Here is a 23,484-nt window from a genome sequence, read left to right as displayed (position 1 = left end):
GTTTTCAAACATTCGTGTCTAGGGTTGATAAATTGTGTGTGACATTCCAGTGAAGACAAACAACGCTTCAACTTCTGTGGTGAATAAATAAATAAAGGATGCCGAGACTAATGGCCGTCTCAGACTATAGAGGTTTTTTTGTCGTTTGCGACGGTCGTAATGTCAGACTATCAGATAATATTGTTCTCTGTATGTTCGTTCTCTGCTCCCCTCAAAAAAAAAAAAAAAAAAAAAAGAATGGACCGGGATGGATGAAAAGAATTTAAGGTAACAAATTTCTTGAATAACACCACATTTGTTGCCTGTGATTTGGGAGCAATTTCCATCTCTGTTCTCAAAATGCTCCCATATTGCTTGTATAAATGAACTTGGGTGGTCCGAAATGTCAGGGTTATTAGTTGCAATAGTCATGTTTCTTACTGTCTTCTGGTCTACTTGGTCATGGACATGTGACTTGCTGTTGAAATGAGTCTTGAATCTAAATTTGCACTTTTTCTTAATTACTTTTGAATTATAATATTAAATATATTATGTTTGCTATTGTTTAGTTTATTATTAACAAGTCTGGACCTGGGGGAAAAATAAATTAATTTCAGTGCATTATTCTAATTAGAACAACTTGGAAATGACCCATCATCATGTGTACAAAGAAGAAAAAAAAAAGCCATTAGAATATTTTTTTTTTTTTTTTTTCGGTGTTGAAATAATTCTTTTTTCCAAATTCCTTTGTGTTACCTCCTCAAATGGGCGAGCTGCCCAAGCCACTGCTCTGGTAAAGGTTTGAAAGGGCCAGCAGAAGGAAGCGGAGTTGATGATGTCCCACTGGGGGTTGTGACCTCCGGTCCGGTAGGCTGCATGCCGGTAGGCGCCCGGGTCGTCAGGCCACACACCTTGTCTACCTGAGGGGAACGCCGAGAAAACACACAGACACACTTGTTAGGCTAAGAAAACACAGAACAGCAGGGGTGGTGGAGCTTCCATAAACCAGCTGACACCTGCTCACTTGAGAGCACACAACTTGACTCTTAAGGTGAATTCCTGCACTGACTGATCCTTTTCAAAGGAGTTCAAACTTTGCGCAATAAAAAGCACGCATGTTCTGACAGTAAAATGTAAAACATTCCACTACCTCATGGAGGTGAGCGCATGTGCAGTATGCAGTGAGGGCAAGGATCTCAAGTGGGCAATTAAAGCCAGGAGCACCGAGGAGACATCAGGGTCAACGAGAAAGGAGATGAAATTATTGGTCCAAAGCAAAATCAATGATATCTCATTGTCTTAAAAGCCTCTGGTTAGCATTATTTAGTGCTAATCAATTAGGCCGAAAGACAGTGTAATGATTCCAACACTCCTTACAGTGACATGTGGGTGAATGCTGACAGCGGTGATATGTTTAAGCGAAAGGAATGCTAAAAAGGCTATTTAGTCTCACTGTAGCAAATGTGGGTCACAACTGAGTATGGATATGCTAATCAATTCAATAACCATCATGAATTCTGTAGAAATGATGTGGATTTCCAGTTGAGAAGCCGTTGATATAAAATAGAGTGCACTACTTGGCTGCAACCAGCAGAGGCGCCGGAGATTCTAGTATAATGGCCTCTACGCACCAATCGGATCTTGGCAGTCGGAAAGTCGGTAAACGTTTGGTGAAGGCCGCAACGGCGCAAAGTCGGGGAATCTGGGGAACGTGTTCCGCCGATTCAAAATTTTGAATTGGGTCGGGGTGTTCCGACAAATGATTGTTTGTCAGCTAGCGAATCAGGGCACTGGACAAGTATGGGAAGAGATGATGAAATTTGAAGAACTCATTTTTCACATCTCCTCTATGGACATAATGACTGGCTGGACAGATGAGTGCAAAGACAAATTAATCACCATCATCAGAAAGGCTGCCGTTATTGGACCATCATGAAAGGCTACACAGTGACTATCGCCACCGATGGCATGGAGGGGTACTACTTCTCACACACATCTCACTCTGTGCCTCTTACAGAGCAAAAAACAAACAAACAAAAAAACACCTGGACTTCTAATCTACGATGGTTGAATGGGTGAGACCAGATGAGATGAGCTAAAGTATGTTGAATTAGAACTGGCGCGTCATCAGGCGACCAAAGATACACTTTCACTGTAGCTCGATTAGTCACCTTTTATGAATCGAGTTTGAGTCTAAATTTTCACTTCATGGTCATCTATTCTGAAGAAATGGTGTAAATAGACGCCTATATATCATCTGCTTTGTACTGTTTGCACTTCACTCTTCACTTTTGCTCTCCTCGCGTTGCTTTTTTATTTTTACTTGTCTTTGACTCCACTTCAGTCTTAAATCCTCTCTCTAGGCAGACACAGGGCACGGGTAAGGTTGTTTTATTACATTAACCTTAACCCCCACCGGACCCATAAAACACTCACATGTGCTGGAACGACTCCCAGCCACACATGCAAGTGGCACACATGTTCATACAAACATTCCACAAATGCACATACATACACAAAGCATTGTGGCAGCCAGAAAAGAAGAGCATGGCAACTGCCGGTCAATGTAGCCGATGGAATCTGCACGTTAAGCCAAACGCTCTTTGCATGTGTTGCACGGCTCGATTGCCTCGAAATAATCGGCATATGCAGGAAATGTTACCATGTATACCATGAAAACTAAATGAAACACTTAAATATTAGTGTAATAAATCCATGAAGGTCAACGAGATGGCCTTAAGCAGTGTGAAAACAATATATAAAAATATTGTGGTTTCAAATTTCAACCAGTTAAATGGTTTTCCGTTTAACCTGTGATAACATTTCAGACATTGTGCATTACCGCATCAGGTTTTAATTACTTTTACTACAAGGGCTAAGCAATTAATCAAATAACTTTCATAATTCACCTACAAAAAAAATTAAGCAAAATCTTCCCTTCAAAGATTGATATAAAAAAATATTAATAATAAATAAATAAATAAAAACATGGACTAGTATTACTCAATTGTTCAATCCTAAAATATTTGATAGCTGGGTTACCATAGTTACGGCCATATTCAGCCTGATTTTGAGATTCCTTGCTTTATGACGGTACCGACATCCGAAGTTTATAGAGTTAACAATAAAACTACATAAGTGAAGTGGCAGAAGTCTGAGACAAACAAGACGCTTTAACGTATTAGGCTGATAAATGAATTTATATCCACTGACTCGGGGACACTGTTTACCTCTCAGAAGTGTTTGTGAGGTTTTGTGAACATTTACAAGACAAAACGCAATATTTTATATCCCTCCTCTAATCCATATCATTTCTCACCTATCCCAGTGTGACACTTTGTTATTCTTCGAGGCAAAAAATGTAAACATCCTGCAAAGATACTACTGTCAACAGGAGGTCATTCCCGGTTTTGTTTGAACTACTGCCGTATTTTTTTGACAGCGAGCGCAAAGAGGCTTTGCTTTTCATGAAGCAAGAGATTGGTCAAAACCTGGGCAAGCAAAACAAATTACAAATGATGTGCCTAACAAAACGTGAATATAAACAGAATGCAGCGTCCTTGCAGGGAAAATAGACAAATTCCTTGTTCTGGGTGAACTTGAGGAACACGGATATGCTCTCTTAAATTGTCTCTCATGACTACCTAATCCTAAAAACCAATTGAACGACAGCTTGAATTACGACCGGGACAAGAACCCAACTATAAATCAATTACCTCTTGACCTGACGATAGCGTGAGAAGGGAAAATGCCATATGGGTGGGGCTTGAGCTCACGTCCTGGTGTTGGACCACCTGTTTGTCCTTGTTCTACCGTCACAATTGCAGCTATTTTATGGAGCATTCCTTGTCGGATTGCCTGAGGACAGTGACTGATGAATCGTGAGACTGATGGGGGGCAGGTTACCAGCTAGCAAGGCGACCAAGGAAATGCGATTCTCACAGCGGTGGGCGGTCAAGGCATTCAAGGCCTGCTCTGCTGACCAAACATAATCAAGAAATCATGATCATATTCTTCACATTGATGTCATATTATGTCCTAGTGTTGTATTTTTAGGCGTTTTAGTTTTTATCCAATCAGAGTTCAGCTCGCTCATGTTGCTAGGGAGATTTCATAATACAAGTTGCAAGCCCTATTTGACCGAGGCCGTCAGATTGAATCGTGCGGGCGTCTGTTCTGTGTGAGCAAGGGGGCTTTTACAGTTGGTAGACAGTGCCGATAGCCAATCAGATCACGAGTTGATGACAGTAAGGCCTTCTCGCTGGCCTTACGTTGAAGGTGATAAATGTGTCTTGTGATTGGATACTCACTCATGAGGGGGCAGAATCAACACAACAGAAAGTCGTAACTGGTGAGCGTTTGAAAATCTATTCTATCAAATATATTCTTGCTTTTTAAACCACAATGGATAAAGGAGGGAAAAGTGTGGATTTAATTGCAGATACACTTGCGAGGCCATTTTCAAGAGAAGCTAGGTCCTCCAACACTCACTCAGTACTGTGTAAGTGTCTTTCTGTATATTATTTGTCCAGTCGTGGTGTCATAAATGATGGTGTTATGACGAGGATTTATTCAAGTCGGACTAAGTAGGACTTCACTGAAGGCCTGGGAGGGAAATACACTGGATTCTCTGATGAACATGTAGGATGCATCTCTCACAGGACAAGGCTTTTCTAATTAAAAAAATGGTATTAAATATAGTTATGATGATTTCGTGCCACCGTACCTGCTTCTCTTAAGTGTATCATCTTGAGGCGAGTGTGTGTAAGAAGAGCTCGGCTAGCCTCGCCCAGGGCCATCCCTCCTCCGGGGGGAGTATTGGCTTACAGATAGCAATGGTGGTCTTGCCTTCCTAGTTTATTTATCAAGGGATTACCCAGTAAAGCTGAGGCAACTTTCTCACCCCCTTTCTCGCCCAATGCACACTTCGCTATGGGACGGCTCGGCCGTTTTTCAGCCAGAGACAACTGCCCATTCTTTTTCCAAAAAGTGTACAAACGCTGCCTCAAAGCATCACGTCATGAGTGACTTTACGATCTTTTTCGATTTGAAAAGAGACGTTCTTGGATCTATGATTTATCTTTCAACGCAGTGAAGGTCAAAAGCGTTGGAATGGGAATAAAAGTTGGAATATTAATATTAGAAGCTCTTGACCTTTGTCAAAACAAACTACCCCTTCTTAACGGCGCCTTGGGAGTTAATCATGACAAAGATGAATCCTCCGAAGGAAACAGCAATCCTTCAAAGTACAAACCGCTGCTGCTGTTGCAGTTTGCAAAGAATGATTCCCACATGTTTTTTCCGTATTGCTGATTCATAAATTTTTTCATTAAACGTGTAAAGGAAGATCAAACGCGGTTCATTAAAGTTGTTCTTGGCTGAGTACGGAAACAGAAAGTCAAAAGTTGAGCAGCGAGAGAAAAAAGTGGAACCTTTTCCATTTCTTTTAAACTGACTTGCTCGGATTAAGGACTGTAAACATGCCTTCCGATGACAAACCGCTACCTTTGAGTGGTCCAAGTTCCACTCGGCGTGTAACGATGTGTAAAAACAAAATGCCTCCGCTAAGATTGGGATGCTCTTAAAAGTATTGCATTTCATTGATGTTTTACACGGATCTTAACTAAATTCGAAAGGTTTGAAAGATTCCGCATGAGACGTACGATACATCAACCCACCTCGTGTGCACTAGACATTTACATTATATATTACTCTGATGGAAAAAAAACAACAAGTAGTAACAACATTGTCTACATTCATCTCTGAGCAAACCTTTACAACTGACGTACATTATCTCAAGATCAATATAATCTGTCAGGTATGATGGACGATGGCCACTCAGACCAAATTTATTTTCCAAACCAAGAATCAACGAGAGCAACTACCCGATTTGTAAATGAAACTCATTAGTGCGGTGTTTTTTTAAATTAATCCTATTTTTATCAAGATAGAAGCAAGATTTTTTTGTGTGTGTGCGCGTCACCTGAAGACTGGTGCAAGTTTTTTCATTTTTTTTTTTATGAAAAAGATGAAGAACAAGCAAAAAACGAAATCAAGAAAATCTATCAAGGATTATCTCTTGCATGCAAACATTTGACCAGGAAGACTTTAGTGGATACAGAGGCGATTACACTTTCAACCACAAAGGCCTGTTATTATGTTCATGAATTAAAGTTGACAATCTCTTGAAAAGTGATCCCGTTAATTTGTTGGTTTGGAATCTGCATCACAGACATCATCCCTAAAAATGAATAAATGGCCAGCTAATTGTCACGGCTTTCCTCTTGGCCGCTCCCAAAAAGCCTTGGAGCCGTTTGTATGATTTACATTCATGACCTCACCTTGCATCATTTTCCATTTTCCCTCAAGAGTTTTATGCCATTATATTTCCATTTCTTTGCGTCCAACTCATGTCTTAATTTTTCTCTTAAGTGTGCACTTTGTAATCTATTTCAACGGGCCCGTCAAGCCCCTCACCGCCACCCCCACCCCCCCAGACTCTTTGTGTTTTTTTTCGCCTTGCATTCGAATGAGGTCATTGCTAATTAAAATGAGGACTCGCTCCCTAATATATCACAGGGATAAAGTCCTTGAGATCTAAATCACGAGGAGGAACACTTTTCTGACTCAATCCACTTTGAGGGAGCACAGCAAAGAGAGTGACCCCACCCAGCCGCAAACTGGAGTCTAAGCGGGGTACAAAACATGCAAAGCGAAAACTGCGGCGCCGGGCCAGGCTCGTTGGTACGGCCGCCGGAGTGCAGCCTTAATCACAGACAGCGTTGTAACCGCATTTTGCTTCTTGATTGTGCCGCGTAACTATGGGCGTTACTTTGAATTGAGCGAGTAACATTTTCCCATTCTTTAAGTACATAATTACGAGAATCACAGGCACAATATGTGGAAAAAAAATGTCAATTCCAGTGCCGTTATTCTAACGAGGTGGTCAATAGACAGAATAAGGTCAAATGAGTTCCTTGTGCCTGTGTCTGGGATACAGTGGAGACTATGAAGAGCATGTGGATTGAGGAATTTCTGCGTCCATTTGAAGCTGCCCAGTGAACCAGCAATTACCATTAAAATGCTAACACAGATGAGGTAGGCATCCATGAAAGTGTCACAGCTGTAGCCACAGCTGCACGGCATTACGACTGAAGTAAGTTTAGCAACTGTAGATTTAAGGGCGCCCCAACATCTGGCTCGTCCGTGGTCACCCAGGTATCTAGTGCTGTTGCTGCTGTTGTGGTTTAAAGACGCAGACAAGGGATGGGATGGGCCATTCAGGCTGGAAAATGGGAGAAGATGGGGTGGTGGTTGGAGAGAGACTATATTTATATATATATATATATATATATATATATATATATATATATATATATATATATATATAAAGAATCGAGCCCGAAATCCATTGTAAAAGAATGAGGCACAAAAAGGTGAGTAAATATTTGATCATCTCATTGGCATCAGAACTAGATCACTTAAGCCACTGGTGTCAAACTCAAGGCCCGTGGGCCAAATTTGGCCCACGACTTGATTTTACGTGGCCCGCGTCGGGCAAATCCTGTGCGTCAAATTCCTGTTTCGAGCACGTTTATTTAATTTTAACAACATTGAGATGTGAGATATTGCCATTTATTTGTGACCAATCCTCCCCTTTTAAAATAAATTGAAGAATTGTTGAACAAACAATTACTGACTGGCTTTCCATTAATTTGTTGTTTGTATGTGATAACGTAAAGTGATCAAACATTTATATGGGCTCACAGTCATAATGGCCCACTGAGGGAAACCATAACTACGACGTGGCTCGTCCACAAAAACGAGTTTGAGCCTTAAGCAATACATGGAATGCCCGGCATCATGTTGTTTTTCTCTCTGATCATGTTTTAAATATCTGTGTAAATTGAATATTTCTAAAAAATATATATAAATATTGAACACACGTCAGATTTCAGCCACCCAACATCACTCCTTGCTCTTTTCTTCTGAAGTCGACAACGAGGCACTCTAACGCAGCGATGCCACCTTGAAGCACCGGTCCATGTGCTGGCTGTCAGGTCAGTCTTATTTCAACCATGTTATGCATGTTTTATATTACATATGTTCACACTATTCCATCTTTCTCTCCATGTCCGCACTCATGTCCAACAACAAGGCACTCTAAAGTGGACACACCAGCTGATTAGCCAAAGGGGAGATGCATTTTTATCTAACCAACTGTACGTTGCAATCACGGCAAATACTTGCCGATTTGAACAAAGGATCTCAAATTGTAGTGGGGGAGGGGCAACTTACACTGGAGACTAAATTCGTCACTGGGCCCCATTTTTGCCTTAAATCAGAAAAACTGAAACGGTGATAAACTGTTAAACTATATATTGCCACAAATCAGTCCTAGATACAGTAGTTCTTGGTCTTGCACATATTTTCAGCCGTTATCTTTAACCATGGATGATGTATTTAAATGCAAAGCTCTTGAATTTACGGGCTCTTAAATTTATGACCAAATGCATGTTTGCCAAAAATGGGTATGATTTCTAGTGTGACATGATTTCAGCATTTTGATTCATGGTTCACAGAGAGAAACGATGTCCTCTGGACCACCGCCTTATGTTCCGCTCCAAATGTAATGGCTCAGCATTAAATCATGTGGTGATTGCTTGGTTAGGAACCATAAAGAAGACATGTGGGATTTCTTTTTTTTTTTGGTGGAGTTGGAGGCTACTTTATATTGTCAGCATATCAAAGTCACGAAGCACGAAAAGGAAGAGTGGAGAAAAAGATGTGTGAGACTGTCTGAGTGGTGGCTGCACCCACTGTCATTAGCTAATGGAGTGCTGAGTAAGTAAGTCAGTCAGTCAGCCTGAGGGTTAGACAGAATGCCAATGGCGCATACATCTTATAAAGATGAGTATAGATTGGCCGGGAGAATATTTTGTATCGGCTACCACATTTGTGGCGATCGTTCATAAAGATCAAACAGCAATTCGGTTCGGTTTGTACAAACCAAATAAATACTGTAAGTCGTGTACATTAAAAACTGCCAGTTAACTGAAAGCAAACCAAAGAAAATAGATTTTATAAGAAGCCGAATGTTTGTAGTTTTTTAAGGTGAAACCATGGCGAACTGTAACGTTGCAGTCATCTACTAGCGATTATTTCCATTATTTAAGGGCTCAGGATGCCATTATCGTTGCCGCATGAGCTCTAATGAGAAGCTGGGGTAAAACCGACAAGAAAGAAGGGTTGACATGCAAATATTTGGATTGCAAATATATGGTCAATTGCATTAATCCAGACCATTGATGCCATATTCTTCCAAGTGAACACTGAAACCTTATGAAAGATGGTGAGCGACGGAAGAATGTGTCATGGTGTGGAGGACTGCATGGTCCAAAGGATTCTAATCCATGTTTCCACAAAGTGGTTGAGTTCATTTTGATTAGCCTCAGTTCAGATGGGGGAATGCAGATCAGAGTTGCATTTCTACCAAGGGGAGTGGAGAGTGTCGGCACAATGTCTTGGTCTGAATAAAAATAAAAATTAAAATAAATAAAAAAATAAAAATAAAAATAAAAATAAAAATAAAAATAAAAATAAAAATAAAAATAAAAATAAATAAAATAATAATAATAATAACAAATTTTAATTATAATGCACTTCAACTAAAACAAACATACAAATAAAATTTAATTGTCTTGGATACCAAAAGGTGCTTAACTTCCCGTCGAGCCTAACTGTAAGACACGCCTTTATCAACTTCCGCTTTGCACGGCAGTTTATTTTCTCGCTGCCATCAGTCTTGGCCAAAATGAAAGCAATCTCATTACAATAGGCAACAGACCAAGGGCAAACGCGGAACGGAGGGCCTAACAAATTCTGTACAAATTTGTTGACGTGCTTGAGTTTCGACAGTGTAGCAGTTTGTTTCCAAGGAATCCAATCCATCTGGTGATCATTCCATTTCCATCATGATGACAATCCAACTGTTTCCTTGCAACACAGCAGACTTGAAGACATTCCAAGTACTGTCCATTAATGTTATTCAAGGTTAATTAAGAGTTTGCCGTTTGCCATCTCCTGCAATGACTAACTTGCAGAAGTTGGATGAGGTTATGCTTCATTGATTGAAACACAATCGTAATACTGTCTGTCTTTAGATTTTAAACGACAACCCGATGTTTAGATTAGGACGTACTATTGAAATAGAAGTAATGGGAAAATCCCCCGTTCTCCTGCATTGTTATTGTTACTTGTTAGCATGTCTCATTCCGACTTGTGCATTTCATGCCGCTTCACGGGAGCGACGCCAGAGCAGTTTCCCCGCATCGACTAATTTTCTCATGGAAAACCGACCACCCCAAACTAAGGCAAGGAAAGCCAAGACCAGCCGTGCCAAGTAGAGTATGCACTGTGCATTGGAAAAAGGATCTTATACCCAATAAATGGCCTCTTGGGCTCAGGAGAATTTGAGTGGAGAAGCTTGAAGGCCGCATTAACCGCCACAATTTTCGAAAGGATCCCAAAAGTAGCGACTTCTCCAGGGGGTTCTTTCAGTTTCTCCTCATTGGGTCAATTTAAAATAATCCAACCACAGGCTCCCTTAATATCCATAACCACTTCCCCTTCGGCCCATATTCATGCTCCATCTCAATATGAGCAGGAATGTGTTAAAAAATAATCTATGGTCCTGCCACCCTGCATAGCTATCAATAACTGCCTTTCAGTGTTTGCTAGTATCGTCAAAGGGTGCGCCGCTTATCCGCGCCTCTAACAAGATTTCTTAAAACTTGATACCTGGACATAAAGTGTGTGTACAGTATCTGTGTAGCGTTCCGAGTTTAGCGTAACGTACAGTATAGTGCGGGGTCTGTGTTGGGTGCAGCACATTAAGTGGGAGAGAGTAACCGCAAAAGGGGTTGGCGATAACATGCCAGTTGAAAACCACACAGTCGCAATAATTCAGTTAACTTGGGAGAATATTCGGACTTGGCAAAAAAAAAAAAAAAAGTAAATAAATAATGTATTCTATGTGCTTAACTTCACATGTAAAACATATACATTACAAAAGTAAACAGTAGGTCAGATCTGGTATTTGCACTTTATTGACTTTGCATTAAGACGGTAATGATAATGTGCATAGTAGAATAAGGAATTGGCCGTTAAGTGTGTTTGCCTGGGAGGGGAGTGCGCTGAGGTGTAGAGGTGAAGGTGGATACGCTGACACAGTAGTTGGCCATTGGAGACTTAACAGTTTTCCTTGACAGGTCCCTGAGGTTTTATTAAAACATTCGGATTTAAAAAGGCCACTGGTTAGCGGCAACACATGGCAAGCCAGCTTCGACAGCTCCGTGCACGTTCAGTCACAAATTTTAGGCAGCCGGGCCTTTCTTGTATTTTAATCAAACACTAGTTAATTTCTGGTGTCAACAAAACAAATAAGTAAAAAAAATACTGTGGACTTTGGAGGCGTTTTTGTTCTGTAAAATCCAGAATTTCGTATATTCGGTATTAATTAAAACAATTTATTTACTGTAAATAACACTGATTAAAAAAAAAATAACAAAAAGAGCAAATGGCTAATAACGAAGTATAAAAGTGAGTTTATTCCATAAGTGCTCACTTGTGACTTGTGGAAATATATTTACTTTGCGGATCTGGCTCTTGTCGCATTCCAAGATGTTGAACATATTATTGGAGAATCCAAACAGGGCGTGTCATTTTCGGAATAACTGGCAATATATACCGCAATTCAGGAAGGAGGAGGGGTTGATATGAGAGCGGAGAAAATGGGAGCCACCGGCGTCCGATTGGGAACACATTCTTTTCTGGCATCATTTCTCAAGGCCGTTTTCCAGATGACTGGATCTAATTTATATGGCTTGGTTCAAACCCGTTTAATGGTGCAGCTCATTTGTGCCTGTGCTTGGCAACCCACTTGGATCCTGACTTACAAGCACATTAAGACAAATAAAACAAAAGTAGTCGCTTTGTTACCACTCGATTTTCATAATCCTCTGACTGAATGTAAAGCAAACATAATGTGTGATGACCTGTCATGTTCTTCCATTCAGCATTTATTGCATATAACTAGCTAGAACAGGGGTGGGCAAACCTTTTGATTGGCGGGCCACAATGGGTTCTAAAATTTGACAGAGGGGTCGGACCAGGAGCAGATGACCAGGAGTGTTTGATTTGTACATTTAATTTTAAATGAAAATGAATAAAAGCATTTGAACAAAAATATCTGTCTTTGACACACCACAGTATTTAAAAAATAAAACATTAACAAGGTTTATTCATTTAATTTTTTACAAGTTCGGCGGGCCGGATTAAAACGTTTAACGGGCCGCAAGTGGCCCCCGGGCCGTAGTTTGCCCACACCTAAGATAGAACCTTCTTGTCGAATCTAGAACAAATTGACTCCTCCCACAACACCAAACTGCATATTAGCGTGGACAAATGTGTGAATGATTACAAGTCTTTAATCGGCAGATATAATCATGTGTTCATTTAAGCTTCGGTTTAAATGTCACATATTTGTTGAACTGCAAAATTGAACATAACACCTATAATGAGACCTTATGTTGATTCAGTGCACAATAATCCTTGCCAGGGTGTGCGAAGCCAAGGAAAATTCTTGAACAATAGCACAATTTTCCCTCTGGCAGTCTTCCATTCATCTTTCTAGTGTTGTAATAACTTACAATCCAACTAAACGACTGCATATAGTATATGACATGCATCAGCCAAACAAATCCCATTGCTTTCGATTCCATTAAGAGTCATTTCAGCACTACAAGCTCACGACTACAATTTTCGCCTTTTCGCCGCCTTGCTAGTTTGGAAAATCCCCCCACTCTAACCTCAACTCTGTCTGCCGTTCTTTGGAGCTGTCTTTGCGTTTTCTTTTCAGTATAAACAATATTTTTCTGTGAATAATTTTCAACACCGAGCAAGCATTAATACAGTGTGCGGTGCTCTTTGTTGCCTCGGTGGAAAAAAACTGCTCATAACCCACAAGTAGCCTTCAATCCTCTTCCAATCAATACATGAACTGTTGCCAAAGTATAGGAGTAAAACAAAGAGGTTGCAGAGCAGTGTGTCTGTGGCGCGTGTACTTACTGTGGCCGTGATGAGCGGACCGTGAAGCTGCGCGTAGAGCAAGGCCTCGTTCACGTGGCCCCCTACGCCGAGCAATGCGAGTTCCAGGCTGTGGTGGCCCACCATGGCGTGCGTTAGCTGTTCCAGCAAGTTGGTGTACCTCCTCCAAGGCTGATCGAGCTCAGATATGCTGGCCAAGCAGCCGCGCATAACGTTGAGACAATAACCCACGCAGGGCTTGATGAGCGTGAGGCCTCTGCAATGCGAGCAGTACACCATCTTGACCAGACCCTTCACACAGTCTTTAGACAAGCTCACGTGTTCGGTGGCGTTCAGCACCTCCAGACCTTCCTCGAGGAACAGCCCCAATTGTCGGCCCACGCTCATTGCCTCGGAGAGCTCCTTGGCCATGACGGCTGGATGCGACCCGAAAGGGTTGACGTCCTGCCTGATCATACGGAGGCAGTCCGTCATGTCCGTGTCCACCGCCATGCCCGGATTGATAAGTCGTGTATACACGAGTGGGAAGAGGTTGTTAAAAAAATGGTGGACTGTCGTCTCCACGGAAACGTTGGCCCCGCGGAGATAATGGGAGAGCGAGGAGAAGAGTTGGTTAACGTGGGGCAAAGCTTGACGAGAAAGTGGGGTGTAGGTCCCTTCCAGGAGAGAACTCAGGTGTCCTTGTGAGAAGGATAGCAGGTACTGGAACATGTCTACAAAAGGGAGCAAAAGAGAAATGCAGGGGCATTTAGAAAGACGGTCTACATGAGCAAACTCACATCCAAAACCCTGGCCCCCAAAGAGCTAAGCACCACTTGTATGTCGCGGTGTTTAGCATTGCAAAACCAGCGCCAACTTTCCTTTTAATATGCTGGGGATATCATTTTTTATTACGTCATCACCCCAATATGCGATGACCTCGCGAGACATCCAGCCAGTCCACAGAGGCAGACCGAGTGAGACAGGAATACAAACTGAAAACAGCAGTCATGTCATTTCATTTCTGACTTGACCACGATCACAAACCGCCTGAGCCTAACAATGACCGTTGACCCAAGGATTGTCATTTCACGTTGTTTGTTCACCCATAAACAAGCTGTCCCCAATTAACTTCTCTTCACTCTCAATCCACTCCCCCTTGCACACACTTAAACAATAAAGTCATTCAGTTTTTTTTCTCAATTTCTTGATGGGTGAGAAAAAGCTGCAAAGCAATCAACAAAGCCAACACAAAGTCCGATTAAATATCCCAAGGTCCATTTAGGCCCAATTAATCACATGGTAGTTCATGAAAAAAACTGGTGAATAAATCTTTTCATCAATTATGGTGGTAGAAAAACTTTTGGGTTAGTGTTGCGCATCTTTTCAATACACACTCTTCTATATACATGCTCATGTAGATTAACTATGTCTAAAAGTGTTTGCGTATGCAGGCTGTGGATGCTACACGCTACACTTCGGGGATGTGATGTCAACTTAAAAGCATGCCTGGACATAAAGGAAGAATGGCAACTGTGGCCGCCCTCTTCCTCCCCCTGCCATGTGCTTACAAAGGTTTGCATAACTTTGTTGTTTTGGTCTTCTTACGAGCAAAATAATCAACTGTGGTAATTGTATTATAATAATAATTGCCCACGCTTTTGTGTGGGTGTGTGCCTGTACGGTATACGTGTGTGTGTGTGTGTGTGTGTGTGTGTGTGTGTGTGTGTGTGTGTGTGTGTGTGTGCGCGCGTCTCAGTGCGCAGACAGAAAGATAACAACGGTCAATCTCAACAGCTGCACTAATATGTCTGACACATGGGGACTCCCGGCTGGCCAGTAAAGGGCACGTGTAACACACTACAAAATACAACCGTCATTATCAGCAGCTACCACAAAAAGATTTAGAGTTGTAACTCCCACAATACAGACCAATTGTTTCTTGTGAATGTTATCGTAAATTCCTATATAATACACCTAATTAAGAGATTAAAATGTATTTGGTTTTGATAAGACCATGCGGGGGCAATGATGGTTTTGGCATGCTGCCTTGTTGGAAATTCTTAAACTCAAGCCAGTGTATATATTATAACATGGGCGGAGGTCAAATAGTATGATTTGACCTCTTTATGTTTCAGTAGATTCAGACTCACGAGTTATTACAATGGCAGACATTAGTGGGAGCTGCCTGAGACGGACGGACCCACAGCGAGGTGAATGCTCATCGGTTTAGATCGCATAGGAAAGCAGTATATGCTAAAGTTATGGGTCACATCTGTCACCGGCACCAAAACACTACTTCACTCTTAACCGCCCCATTCATGCAATAGTTAGTAAATACAAATGGCCTCAAGCTGTTTAACTTTTTTTTTTTCACAGGAAAAAAAAAATAAACGTTGAGCAGAATTTAATTTGACGTAATTCTGCAGACCTTTTTTTTTTCTGAGCAATGCCAACTGTGCCTCACTCCCAGCATCACTGGAAGTCCCAATGAAATGAAATCATGAAACCCGGCGTGCGAGTGGAACAATGAAGGTCTATGTTTGGACTTTGTTAGTGGTGGCTGTGCCCCGCATTTGTCTACGGTGCAGGACAAATGGTAAAGACTTGCTGCACGGTTTATTCTGGTGGTGTGTATTAAATAAATAGCATAAAATTGTCAGAAGCGTGGTAATCTGCAACAAAGCATCCCAATCAGACTCCAAACATATCATTATAAGATGAATGTCCCATCTTGAAAAACCTGTAAGAGGGCCATTTACAATCAGCCCTTTGACTGTATTCATGAGCCCCAATGGGGTATTCTTGAGGTGAGCCCTAACGTCGTACTCGCCTGCTACAGTAGTTCCAAGAAATTGGCTTGGTCCCAATACAAAACAAAACAAATAATAAAAAAAAATGTGACAGGTTGCTGAAAAAGTGTCACTTTATTTTCACTTGAGCATTACATGAGTCTTATAGAGCACAATTGTTATCCAGTGGTGGGCGGTCAAGGCCTTCTCTGCTGGCCTAACATAACCAAAAATGAATGATCATATTTATGATAAAAGTTCATTAAAAAAATATTATACACCCATGTCATTATATGCCAGTATTGCATTTTTAGGTGGGAGTGTATATCCAATCAGGATTCAGAAATCCTGTGTTGCCAGGCAGATTTCATAATAGCAGTGGCACGTCTGAGGCCTTCAGATACAATCGTGCGGGCGTCTGTTCTGTGTGAGTGAACGGGCTCTTAGAGTTGCTAGACTGTTGCGACAGTCAATCAGATCACAACTTGGTGACAGTAAGGCCTTCTAACAGGCCTCATATTGAAGGTGATGAATAGAACCTGTGATTAGATAATCACAGAGGGCAGCGCTATGCGGAATCAAAAAATCCACACCAGACAGTGTTACCCGGCGACTGCTAGATAATTTAAAATGTATTCATGCTTTTTTAATCCACAATGGCCTAAGGAGGGAAAAGTGTGGATTTGATTGCAAGGCCATTTTCAAGACGGACCTTTCAAGAGAAGCTAGATTACGCAAGCCAGGTCATCCAACACCCAGTAATGTGTAAATGTGTGTCTGTATATTATTTCTCCAGCCGTGGTGTCATAAATGATGGTATTTTGAGGGGTATTTATTCAAGTCGGGCTAAGTAGGACTTCAGAGAAGGAAGGCCTACGTGTGAAATGCACGGCCTGCCACTGTTATCAAATTGACAATTATAGGGTTGTTGACTGGAGCTGAAGCCATGAAGAAAAATAAATAAATAAATCACCCGACAGTTCACCGCAGGGATAATCACAGCTAGTTTGTAAAACTGTGGTTTCAGCTCAGTTTGGGGTCTTTCCGCTTCTAGGAACGGGCACCGGTGTGAGGTCTGTCTGCTTGCTGTCAATCCAGCCCACAAGGCTCCACAGCCACACGATATCCATACCACAAGATAAACCCGCGCTTTCAAGTTCCACACAATTAGATAAATGGCAGCCTGAAGTTATAACGTTAGCAAATATGTTCTAGCGTTGCTCTATTTAGTTTGAATACTGTAATGGAGCAATGGAGGACACATTTTGAAAAGCCATCTGGATTAATCTGGCCCATGGGGTCGACACACGTCCTCATCTTTCCGCTTCCGTTTCTTCTAACGCGCACAGTATACGGGCATGACAAAAGTCCACCTTTCCCCAATGCAATCGGCGTAGAAAGGAAACACCGGATCTCTTGATAAATCATTTTCAGCATTTCTCTGTTCTTTATCAAGTGCTCTCCCACGCTTGTACTGACTCAGCGCCTCAACTGTGATAAATCAAACAATTGCTGTGGGTTTCTCTGCGCTTTACAGTACTGGGAAACAGAGTGAGAACAAAACACAAGAAACCCAAAAAGGCCGCTTTGAAGGCCCAACTCTCGACCACAGAGCCTGAATCCAGCTTTTACCTCACACGCGGCATCATGACTGTCACATTCTCCCATTAGGAAGCCTGCCGACGTTTTGCATGAAGTATTGACTTTGACATTGTCATAAAGAGCCAGACAATACCAGCTTCAAAGCGACATATTTTCCAGGATAACTTAAGGAGGAAGGATGCCTGCGAACCCAAAAGCGAGTTTATGGCTTTGGAAACCTTTCACCAAGCAACCCGGTGACAACTTGAGAGTTTTAATCATAAAAGGCCACTTCCCGTTGACATTCTGCATGGCACGGCTAAACTGTCATTATGGAGAGGCTGTCTCCATAATATCAAAGTGAAAACATAAAAAAAATCAAATGGCAGATGTCTGATTCAAGCCAGAAGTATAGTGTTACCATGCTTTGCAACACAGTGGTCTCTGACTTCTGAGGCATTTCAGTATTGTGAAAGATGAGTGTAAGCATGTGTGAGTTGAACTGAGCAGTATTGTTAGAGCGCGAGGGAGCCACGGCTTCAGTGTGGTAGCCAAAACCCAGCACAGACATGCGGCACCAGACAGCCTGCACTGACACAGGGCTCGCACAGCCTGATTATACTCTGTAAAGAATAGCATTCCCTCAAGAGAATGGACTATTTCACAGTCTCCAGCATCTGAATTCATTTCACCAAAATCAATGTGTGCAAGCTCCCATATTGACTTTCTTCAGATACGGGCTGGATGAGATGAAAACGGTGCCGTGTGACACACGTGCAGGAAAAAAAAATGTAATCTTTGCAGAGAGTTAGGAGGCGGAGATAACAAATTATCACAAACCAGAGAGGTCATTCAGCTTGATTTGATTTCTTTTTAAAAGCCCTTTGAGATAAAAAAAAAAAAGAAAAAAACAAGTCTGTAACTAATGAACGATTAACACATTTGCCATTTTAATTTATTCCCCATTACTCCTTTTTAGTCATTGAGCGAGCAAGGCAGCTCTTTATTTCGGTGTCTGTTTTAAATTAAAATGTTTCCATAGATAGAAATATCATCATGTGTTAGAAAGGCTTTTATTCAGAAACTTGGAAGCAGAAAACCGAACTTTCTGAGATACTGCATTTTTATGTTGCACTCTACAATTTCTTTTCAATCTGAATCGCTTTAAGGGCCAAGCAAAATAAAAGTTTCGCTAAATGAAAAAAAATATTATATTATTGCTTTTTTATTACATTTACCACTAATGTAAACATTCAAACATTACACACACGCATGTAAGACTCTACATTTTGATCACAAGTGACAAGCATATGGCAGTTAGCCACCTGGCAGCTAGCAGTAAACGGCTAGCTTACAAGAGGCTTACGTGAGATGCTAACAGAGCAGTTTAAATCTTCAACAAGGGCTCCTTCTTGTCAAAACATAAAAAGAAACACAACACCATTCAGAATCAACTAATCAATTCTCCTGATTGAGAGTTTTACAAAGAAGCCATCGGAAATAAAAACAAAACCATAAAAAAATAAAATGGCAAAACAACTAGTAGTAACAACCGGAAACATTGCAAAAGAGAAGCAGCACAGAACAAAACAAGCACACAATTAATCTCTCCATATTGATTAAAAAGACATCTCATAAAATACAGCTCACACAATTTGCTAACATGGCGCATCTTAACCAATTTTTAAAACTTAAGAGACCACTCACGAGGGAAAAAAATGCTTTGTGTGGTTACTGCTCTCCTAGTGTGATGTACTCAAAAAGACCAACGGCACACCACACAATTTGTGTTATATTGCTGACGTTTTTACATAAAACAGTTCTCTAACAGTGTTATAAGAGCAATTTATAAATTACAAGTAACATGCAACAATAAATTGTTTTGCTATTTAAGCAATAGTTTGTCTCTACCAACACAAATAGCAGCAAACAGTGACGTTAGCCGCGCAGCTAGCCGCGCGTGAGAAGGTAACTTCAACATCAACACTGATGAAAAACAAAAACAAAAAAAAAAGAGGCAAATTAAGTTTGTTTTATTGTTTCACTGTTACAGAGCCAGTTGCGCTGCCTACTTCACGTTATATCACAACTCCATGCCAGTTATTGGGCTCTTCACTACGAGCAAATGGTCGTCCGGAAATGCAAAATGGCATAACCGTGCACTCGTTGGACGTGATAGCATGTCGGTCAAATGTTCGCTCTGGTCCGGCAACTCATAGTAATGTCTGAAAACCGTGAGTATCGTTGATGTATGTCATATTAATGGTTAGAACCCGTGAGGTGGAGTGATATGTAAATTAAAAAGGTCCAACGCTGTTGTACTGTATATCATCACGAAAGGAATGATTTGCTAGGTCAGAACTAACTGTTGTATAAATAACGATATCTCCATCGAAAACCGCAAGTCTTTTTTCATTCCAGATGTCTGTCGTAAAACCAAGATTGACCTGTGAGAGTCAGCATGGTGCCACAAGGGAGCCAGACCACCGGAACACACAAAGAAGAGGAAAAAGTAGTCGCGGAAGAAGAAATAGCACAAGTTAAAGCACCTGTCAGTTTGCTGGTTAACTAGACTGCAGCTGTATAATTTTGTTAATTTTGAATTTATTTATTTTTTTATTTTGTTAGTTTTAATTAGTTTTCATGGCAGCTTTGTTATTTTCTTTTGTTTTAGTTTTAGTTTTCTTTTTGATATGGGAACTATAGGAACAATTGTGTAGTATAAATTCAACAAAAAATGTTGTTTTAAAACATTTTGATAATACAGGGTCCAGTTTAACAGTCCACAGACTTTGAATTATAATAAAGTGCAGAAACCGCTTGTCACGTTAGAAATAAAGCTGCCTTGGTTGCCAAGTTGACAGCTTCTAAAGTACATTTGTGGCTTGAATTCTGGTTGAGAAGTATTAAAAAGTGTAGAGTACATTGTTCTATATATATATATATATATATATATATATATATATATACACATTTTTTTTTTCCCCCATGTATAGAGCAAAGAAAGGAAAGCACTTTTTACCTAGCGTTGCATTTCAAGCTGAGTTAAATAACAAAAGGTGGAGAGCCATTTGAGCCAAAACCATACACAAGCTTGACAACGTTACTTTATGCATACATTAAGAAGACTACGATTCCCAAACGGCTTCGACCTCGTCTTCTATCGGCCCTGCAGTAATATTGAAATTAATAAATTTAAATTCAACCATAAAGGCTTGTGTATTAAACTAATTGCCAAAGATTGATAATTATAGTTTTTGATGTACTTTCATTTTTGTGTTTTTAAAAGCATTTTCATTTGACTTCATTAACAGAATTTTTTTTTCAATATTAGTTTTAGTTATTTCGTTAGTTTTTGTTAACTCAAATAACCTTGCTCTTGACACACTTCACACCACAGGATTATCCCTCAGGAAAATCTTTCAGAGACTTTAATGCGGTTAGGCTCAAATGTAGTCTGAATTCATGTGTAATGCTCTTGCCGTTTTTTTTTTTTTTTTCAACAGACTCCAAATGGCACAAGCGTTAAGGCATTTTAATCTTGGAGCTACCGCTGTATACTCAGCGGCACGAAAAAAAAAAATAATAAAAAATAAATCAATTTGCGGCGCTGACATAGCCGCCCGAATGAGAACTTTTCACAGGGCCCAAACATTTCTATCGGCACTCCTTATCATGAGCGCAGGTTTTCATCACGTGTTTGTGCATTTTAAAATAAAATCTGTGATGTGTGTGTATAGGAATACACGAGTGCGCCAATGCGATAATGAGGTAGGAGACACCGATCTAATGCCGTGGAGCTGTGCGCCATTCCTGTCTTGGCAAACAGCCCTGATTGGTCATCGCCTCGCATCTTCTCAGGAAAAAGCATCTTAATCCCGTCGTCGGCTTTGGTTTCACGCAGGTCACCACGCACATATGCGGCAAAGTGATATGTGTGTGGATTACATGGGCCTGTTTTAATTAGTAAAGATACAGTGCAGAGAAACATCTCGCAGGCAGCACAAAGCATCTTAGATTTCAACTGAGTGCTGCAATGTCATTCAATCTCGGTCGGCCTGCAACCTCACAGCAAAGCGTTTAATGGTAATAAACTATTAATAAGTCAAAGAATCAATCTGTCGAATCATCATCTTGTGCAGCCAAGCGCGACGTCTACAGTCTAAAGCAGGAGCATGACTCATTCGTCCGACGTCAGATGCAGATATGTTGACCATGTTTGTGTAACCTGAAAGAGGTGCAGCCGGGCCAACACGCTGCCTCTTTTGAAAACTGACAAAGGCAATCACAAATGTGCCTTCCGCCAAACCACGGCGCCACATTTTCTATTTGCTCGATACGTTTCATCGAGACACGAAGCAAAACTTGGTGTCAGATGGCACGACGGGAAGGTTGTGAGAATTCCTTAGCTCCCCATTAGTCTTATAATAATTAAATAGCCAGCACAGAGATATCAAACCCCCCAAAGATAAACAATTCCATAGATGCCGGGTCGTATTGGGGGAGGTGCACATTTGACGGAGGATCATTGCTATCCGCTCTGGCCAGAGAGCGGAAATATGATCGAAGGCCGGCGAACGAGCAGACGAGAGAAGGATGTGGGCAGAGGAGACAGTGGGGCTGAGGTGAGAGCCGGGGGGCAGTGGGAGGCATGTTCAAATTCCTAATACCATGAAGGGGTTATATTCTGAAGGCCAGCATGGGGGCAGAATGTTGACAGACTGATAGACAGCACCCCTGGTCTGAAGCATTAGGAAGGCCAGGGGTCTGCAGTAACCAATCATTTCGATGTAGTTTATTGGTGTATAAATCACGGTGACGCTTCTGATACAGTGTGAAAAGGCAGCACGTGTCACACACAACCACCATTGCAATGTGCCCACGATATGCATATAAGGAATGACAACGCACAGGGCAATCGGAAAACTCCACTGCTGTGCAGCTTCGATTTTTTTTTGTAAAAAAATGGCCAAGTGATTAGTTCAAAACAACAACAAAAAAAACCTTCAACGAGTGTGTGCCAAACTTCGAGTCAAGGGATTTTAATATTCTAAAAAAAAATAATAATAATAAATCTCATGTTAATCCGCCAAACCAAAACAAGACACATTGTGTAAACATAATATGATGATGATCTCAATTCCATTAAAAATGAAATTACTCAGCAGGGTCCAACACATTAATTTTGGTGGCAACCCTTTAAGAAAATGATTTGTTTGTTTTTTTACAAGTCACTTTTTTTCTAGTGTAAAAATCAAATCGAGTTTTTATGTGACTTTTTCAGGAGTCTAAGCTCGTTCAAGCCATTCCTGACGGACACAGTGAACGCTGAGATAAGTGGTGAATATTTCATATTTGATTAAAAGTAGTGTATTGGCGGCTTACAGACGCAAGACAGGCTGGGCATGTTTCTGTCAGTCATCAGTGAAGTGGGCATCCGTGGGTACTTGACCCGGTTTGGTACCATTAAATGAATGGACGAAAACTGACTTCCGTCCTTACTTGGTCAGTCCTTTAAAAAAAAAAAAAAAAAAAAAAAATCTCGGTCGCCAACCAAAAATGGACGGACCATCTCGTCGCTGGGATGAAATGCACTGTCAATGATGATTGCTCAAATTAAGTGAAAGCGCCATTATTTGTATCAAATAAATTAAAAAAAACAAGATAGTTTCCCGCGCCACAGCGGGGTCAGTCTTACATAACATTGCAAAGCTTTAGGAGCAATCAAGCTGAAAGGTCATCAGTGGTCTCTCTTTGGCGTCAGGAGCTCTCGGACAGAAAGCAAAGAAAGGTCGTCAGTCGCCTCTCTTGGGCGCCAGGAGCTTTCGGACAAAGTAAGGAAACAAAAGAGCTGAATCTCAAGACAATATCTATGACGGATGAAATTACATTATATATTTGGATTCACTTATATAATTGTACTAATGGTCATTATTTAATCAATCAGGCTTTGAACTTTAATGTTAGCGTGAGAAAAAAATAAAGCTAAGATATTGACTATTAATTAGCGCAAAAAGTGATTCTTGAAATGTCATTTTATGCAGCT

The 23,484-nt window shown here is 40.9% G+C and overlaps 1 protein-coding gene across 3 annotated transcripts in view; it reads right to left on the bottom strand.

Annotated features, from left to right (window-relative positions):
- Window positions 1-23,484, bottom strand: part of gpc5c (glypican 5c) — a 99,566-nt gene that overhangs the window by 54,885 nt on the left and 21,197 nt on the right. For all 3 annotated transcript variants that reach the window (XM_088310258.1, XM_088310256.1, XM_088310257.1), the window contains exons 3-4: window positions 13,108-13,799; window positions 736-899 (exon numbers count right to left, since the gene is read on the bottom strand). In XM_088310258.1, the coding sequence (XP_088166384.1) occupies window positions 736-899; window positions 13,108-13,799 (856 nt within the window). The remainder of the gene's footprint in view (window positions 1-735; window positions 900-13,107; window positions 13,800-23,484) is intronic.

This window comes from Idiotropiscis lumnitzeri, chromosome 12 (genome assembly GCF_059441095.1).
Source record: "Idiotropiscis lumnitzeri isolate Australia: NSW breed Sydney's pygmy pipehorse chromosome 12, RoL_Ilum_1.0, whole genome shotgun sequence".
NCBI lineage: Eukaryota > Metazoa > Chordata > Actinopteri > Syngnathiformes > Syngnathidae > Idiotropiscis > Idiotropiscis lumnitzeri.
This window is presented reverse-complemented; position numbering and strand designations above follow the sequence as displayed.